This window comes from Puma concolor, chromosome A2, assembly GCF_028749965.1.
Source record: "Puma concolor isolate L17-30 chromosome A2, mPumCon1.1.hap2, whole genome shotgun sequence".
Taxonomy (NCBI): domain Eukaryota; kingdom Metazoa; phylum Chordata; class Mammalia; order Carnivora; family Felidae; genus Puma; species Puma concolor.
The window spans coordinates 119,824,548-119,830,991 of NC_141668.1; the positions used below are offsets into that span (position 1 = coordinate 119,824,548).

At 45.5% G+C, this 6,444-nt stretch overlaps 1 protein-coding gene across 8 annotated transcripts in view; it reads right to left on the reverse strand.

The window, feature by feature from the left end:
* Positions 1-4,895, reverse strand: part of MTMR14 (myotubularin related protein 14) — a 45,582-nt gene extending 40,687 nt beyond the window's left edge. For 4 of the 8 annotated variants that reach the window (XM_086697488.1, XM_025922024.2, XM_025922036.2 and 1 more), the window contains exons 1-2: positions 4,599-4,894; positions 2,312-2,460 (exon numbers count right to left, since the gene is read on the reverse strand). In XM_086697488.1, coding sequence (XP_086553614.1) covers positions 2,312-2,460; positions 4,599-4,754 — 305 coding nt within the window. In that variant the 5' untranslated portion in view covers positions 4,755-4,894. Of the gene's footprint in view, positions 1-2,311; positions 2,461-4,598 lie in introns of all 8 variants that reach the window. The other 4 variants (XM_086697490.1, XM_086697489.1, XM_025922030.2 and 1 more) reach the window with 3 other exon arrangements.
* Between the last annotated feature and the right edge of the window lie 1,549 nt (positions 4,896-6,444).

A 6,444-nucleotide genomic window follows, 5' to 3' on the forward strand; every position in this document is an offset into this window, starting at 1 on the left:
AGTGTGGTGGTGACAGAAAGAAAAGGCAGACAGATGGACACAGCAGAGTGAGGAAGACACAGATTTTAAACCCATCCTGCTTACCACTTCTGTGATCTCAGGGAAAGGCAAGTTACTTCTCTGGGTTTTAACTTTCTCTTCCATACAATGAATGGGAAGTGATACTACCTACTTCACTGAGTAGGTGCAGGACTTGAGTGAGCTACTGTGTGGAACCCTAACACCTGCCAAACAGTAGGCACTCAACACACATTATTAGTTTCTTCTTCTTTAAGGGCTAGACTGAGTCAGCACTGAACTGGTTTCCTTCCAGGAAAAGCTTCTGTGAGGTCACCAAGACTGAGTTCCTTAATGCACTGCTACTACAGGGTGGTCTGGTATCACCTGGCAGCTGGTGAGAAAATGCAGGAGCTCAGGCCCCAGTCAGACCTACTGAATCAGATTTTGCATTATAACTAAAGCCACAGGTGATTCACTCAGAGTCTGCTTGGAGAAGCACCATCCTGACTACAACTGAACTTAATATCAGAATGCCATCAGGGCACCAAGGTAAAACCACCAGCCAAAAGTGAAGGGGGTGGAGAGGAGGGCGAGGGCAAGGAAAAAGAGATCTTGTTCAGAAATTTTAGCGTAAGGGTTTATAGATGGTGAGTCTACCTAATTCTGAAAGAAGTTATGAAGAGACAGAAACCATGTATAACGGAGCCATCACAAAGCCCAAATCTTTAGGCTCAGAGATCCCTGGGGTTCTTAAGCTACACAACTGGGGATATGATACAGTTTCTATCATCTACATACAATCTGTTTTTCTAACACATTCATTTTTCTTAGTGAACCCCACCACAACGTCGTGAGACGGCACACTTAGTAGACATTACGTTTTACAGATAAGGAAACTAAGGTTTAGTCTTTAAACTCCTCTGACCTGGTTATTCTGCTTGAAAGCCTTCTCTGACTCCCTGTGGCATATAGCAGTGGCTCTCAGGCTACAGCATATGTAAGATTCATCTAGGGAGCTAAGAATGTAGATTCTGGAAATCCTGATTCAGGGGCCCCAAAAATCTATGATTTTAGGGGATACTAACATAATAAAAACCACTAACACCCACAAGTCCACACTCCTTGGCCTGAGGATCAAGACCATATACAAATTGGTCCTTTAGGACTTGTCAGGACTGCGACTCATCCTTCTAATTCCAGCTGAAGAGGCTCTCTACCATGGGGTCTTCCCAAACACACACATTCCAGGCAGAATTAACCATTCTCCCTGGTTTGTCTGCAGAAGCACTTCTCAAACTTTAATGTGCATCCAAATCACTAGGGCATCTCGTTAGGCTGTGATTTTGATTCAGTGGCTCTGGGGCCAAAGATTCAGAGTCTCCGGCCAGTTCCTGGGTGCACTGAAGGGACACTTTGAATAGCGAGGGCCTGCCACACTGCACAGCATGACTCTACTATAGCACTCATCATAATATCGCACCTACAGGGCCGTGCTTTCACAGATCCTGTGAACAATAGTTCCTGGATTCTCTTAAAATCAGCAGCAAGCACGGAAACTAGGGGAACAAACTTAGAGATCAACATAAAGCATTTCCTGGAGCCTCCAGGCTGTGATTATTTATTAGTGTCAAACAGCCTACAGGTTGTATCCTGTGGCAGGTGCCTTATATATCTGTTTTTGTTTCACCTGTTGTTACCCCACAGAAAGCACTCAGGCCTTGGTAGGCCCTCAGTAAACAGTAGCTCTTATTTCTGATTCTTACAATAAATACGTCAGGCTTGTAATAGCCCCACTTATCATCAGGGATTGCACTAGCCACTTTCTAAACAGAGGCAGAGACTTGCCGATGAGAAAATGAAGAGACAAAAAGATTAAATAATTTGCTCAAGATAGTTATACAGCCAGTGTGTAACTCAAGCAGTCTGACTACAGACTTCAGGCTCTTAAGCTCTACATATGGTTAAGTGCTCTTAAGAACTTTGACACAGCATACCTCCCACCCATACTCTCTTAAAAAAAAGGATACTAGGGTTCAGAAAGGTGAGGTGTGAAATAAGCTGTCTTAAGTCAGTGAGTGCTAGGTAGGGGAGAAATAGTCCACTACTGTGACTTCCAACCACTCTATGCCATACTAATTTGTCAGTCTAACTTATCAAACCCTGAATGAACCAAAGACACCAAGAAGGCTTCAAACCTGAGGAAAGTGAGTCTACCCCGCCCAGCTCCCCACCCAGTTGCAAACTTCCTGACTCAGTGGATGAGCTGTCAGAGCCTCCCCAGACAGGCACACTCTAGTTACATGATGCTCACGTGTCTTTCTCCTTCTCAGAACTTTCATACTCCAGGAACACGATGTGCTGGGGGTAGTGGCCACAGATATCCCCATTCACATTTTGGATCACACTGTAACAGTAGTCTCGGCCAAACAGCTCCAGACATCTCTTCTCAATGCGCTCAACCTGCACAGAGGAGGACACCTGAGCATAAAGAATATTCTGGGATTCTGAGTATGAGAATTAGACAGTTCATGACCTGGACAGGTCACTGGGAATGACATGTGCCTCAGTGATTATTATTCAATGCCTGGAAGAGACACTTTGCTGGGACACAGGCCCTGATGTGTATTTCATTAATCTATATGCAGTATGCTTTGGGAGGGTCTCTAAGCCCCTCAGTGTTGCAGTGAAACTGTTAAGCATTCCAAGCAAAGGATTACAGTTTTCATGAGATTTTCAAGGGGGTCCACAATCCATAAAATATAAAGAACTCTTGCTCTAGGTTACTTTAGCACTAATCCATTTTCTTCCCTTGGCTCCAGATTATTCCCCATTCTACAGCCACAGACAAGTACCTAGACATTCTAGTTGTTGTAATGAGTAAAAGCTACACACAAGGCTATCTCCCTACACTCTATTTTATTTGTCAAATAGAAGGAAGAGCTTCTCTTAAAACTGTTCTTGTTTAGTTCGGGGAAAGGTCCACTAGAAAAAAGGCATAAGACATGTAATATCTTGAGAAGTCAACAAGAGATCAGGAATCTTGGAGAGGCTTTCAGGCCAGATGTCGTGAAAGTCAGGTCTAATTCATAACCACTCTAATCTTCAGGGGTATAAGATGGAAGAGGAAAAAACTCACAGTGGCTTAGATGAGGAATTCTCAAATTTTAAGATACATGAGGATCATGATGAAACCTATTTAAAAATGTAAATTCCAAGTTGCCATCCTCAGAAATTCTGACTCAGTAGAAATAGATGGGAGCAAGGAACCTTTATTTTTAACAATGCTGAAACGGGCACCTGGGTGGCTCAGTTAAGTGTCCGACTCTTGATTTTGGCTCAGGTAATGATCCCAGCGTCGTGGATAAAGTCCCACATCCAGCTCTGTGCTGACAGCATGGAGCCTGCTTGGGATTCTCTCTCCCTCCTTCTGTGCTCCTCTCTCACTCGTGCTCGCACTCAACTTTCTCTCTCAAAAATAAATAAACTTTAAGAAAATAAAGTAAAAAATAACTCACAGACCAAAGTTTATTTATCCAAACGAAAACAATTTAAAAAAACAAACAGGGACACCTGGGCGGTTGTCAGTTAAATGTCCGACTTCAGTTCAGGTCATGATCTCATGGTTCGTAGGTTTGAGCCCCGCATGCAGCTCTGTGCTGACAGTGTAGAGCCTGCTTGGGATTCTCTCTCTCTGCCCCTACCCTCATTTGCATGCTCTCTCTCAAAATAAATAAAGTTAAAAACAAACAAAGAATGCTGAAACAGGTGGTCCCCAGGCTAAGCTCTGAAAAACACTCTGTTGTTTGGAGAGTGGGGAAGTCCCATCATTACTGAAGTCTCCCCTAGGTCACTCCAGAGAATAGAATGATGCCAAGTGCAGTATGCTCCAGCGGTTCCCTAAGTTCCATGGCTCAGAATGGAACAGAACCCACTAGAAAGCCTGATATTAAACTTACCAACAGCACGTGGGGAATAAGAGGAGGATTCCCAAGATTCCTGTTTGACTGTCAAACAGTACCTAGGATGGGAATGGCCTTACTAGACTGGATGCCTTCCAGATCTGGCAATAAGGAGACTAAAGGGAATCCCAAGGGGAGAAAAAAGAGGAACTGAGACTGGCTTCTGATAAAGGAATAGAGACAGTGTGGGCTGTTTTCCTGCTAGGGGAAGGAAAGGGATGAGCTTAAGTCTAAAGTCACGCTAAGCCTGTATAAGGAAGCAACACACCCGGTTCTTGTCTCGGTTCCACTCTGACCTCTGACCAGGAGAAATCCTCTAGATCATTTAAACCTGGGGGCTTTTGTACCCACATCTGATACACGGGAACAACCCTCCTCACCTTCCCCTCTCTAATCTCTGAACATGATCCCTCAGCTCTGACCTCCAAACCCCTTGTTTCAAACCAAAGGACGTCCTTTCTTGGCTCATTGTGTGACCAGTTTCTTCTTTTCCGGTTTTTAAACCCGACCCTTACTCTCCAGGTCCAGACCCCGGGAACTTCCCGCTCTCCTTCCTCTGATCCCTGACCTCAGCCTTTCCGTCTGTAACTTCTCAAACCTAGGAACTTCTCTTTGTGCTTATCACACCTTGGAACTCACCTTTGAGCCGCCCGTCCCGCTACAGTCCTTGGCCCGGTACTGAGTCCGGGAGAATTCCTCCAGCAGCTCCCCGAGCCCTGGCTCCTGAGGCGGCGGGTTGCCCGAAGAAGCCGAGGGCCCCGCTGAGGCGGCAGCGGCTGCCCTAGCGCCGGCCATGGCCCAGCCCTGCTTCCCCTTCAGCACCCCACGACCCCTCAGCGCGCCTCAGCCCTGCCCATGGCACCTGGAGGCACCAACTCCGAAACCTCCCGAACAGCCTCAGCCGCCGCCTTCCCTTTCCACTTCCGGCCCCGCCCCACCCTGCCGGATGTTTACTTCGGCCCTGGCCAATCCGAGCCCGGGACTCGCGCCCTGCCCCGTGATTACCGGCCCACCTCCAAATGCGGAGCGATCCAAGTGGTCTAGGGAGAGGTAGCCGGGGCAACTCGTAGATCCCTCTTGCTCCGCCCCTCGGGGTTTCCCCTGGGGAAGCCGGGCTAAACCACTGAGGCTGCGGGAGGGGTGTTAGTACGGGAACGAGGAGGAAGGAACTATGGGAAAGAAGAGGAAGACTGGAATAAACCATTGCAGGAAGAGGAAGAGGGAACGCTTGAAGGCAACTAGTTAGTGTTGGCAATCATAGTAATAATAGTAAGTAATAATAAAACAGCATTTCATAAGGCACTTCTTTTTGCACTGCTCCTCAAAACGTCCCTGTGATTATAATGCTCCTATAGTCAACCCATTTTATCAAAGGAAACGGGAGTCATAACTGTGTTAAAATTCTATAATTGAAAAGCACCATATTCTTTTTTCGTTAATGGAATATTTGAAACATTCAAAGAAGTGGCGAGAATAGTATAATGACCCCCTCATGTATTCATTCGTCAGTTTCAGCAATAATCAACATAAACCAAACGATTGCTTAATCAATCTTTCCTCATTCAGTAGAATAATTTTGTAGCAAATCTCATTACTTCATGGGTGAATAGTTCATCTCTATACAGAGATTATACTATACTATACATAGTATTCATCTCTAACAGATTATCACTGTTACAAAATGATTTTTTTTGAGGGGGCATCTGGGTGGCTCAGTGGGTTAAGTGTCTGACTTCAGCTCAGGTCATGATTTCGTGGTTCGCAGGTTCAAGCCCTGCATCATTGGGCTGCTGACACCTCAGAGCCTGGAGCCTTCTTCAGATTCTGTGCCCCCCTCTCTCTCTCTGCCCCTCTCCTGCTCACACTTTGTCTCTCAAAAATAAACATTTAAAAATTTTTAAAAATTGATTTTTTATTTTTTTATTTTTTTAAATTTTTTTAACGTTTATTCATTTTTGAGAGACACAGACAGAATGTGAATGGGAGAGGGGCAGAGAGAGAGGGAGGCACAGAATCCCAAGCAGGCTCCAGGCTCTGAGCTGTCAGCACAGAGCCCGACGTGGGGACCAATCCCACGAACTGTGAAATCATGACCCCAGCCGAAGTCGGAAGCCCAACCGACCCAGTCACCCAGGCGCCCCCAAAAAATGATTTTTTTAAAAAAGACAACTTAGGTGTGTTAAAAAAACAAAATTCAACGAAGTAAATTTGGCGTTATTCAACCATTCATGAACCTGGCAGCATACCAGGTAGCAAGTAGAAAGGCGCTCAGGGGAACTGTACAAAATGGAAGGATTTTATAGTCAGAAGGAAGATGGGGCAAGGAAGTTAAAAGAGTGGAACATTTCAGCCAAGTTTACCTTTCCTTAGGGGAAAACAAAGGGTCTTATCGTGCAGATTACCTCACTAGTGCTGACTAGGAAATTGCCGAATAATTGGTTCAAAATTCCACCCCTGGGAGAAGCTGAAACTCCAACTAGGTTAG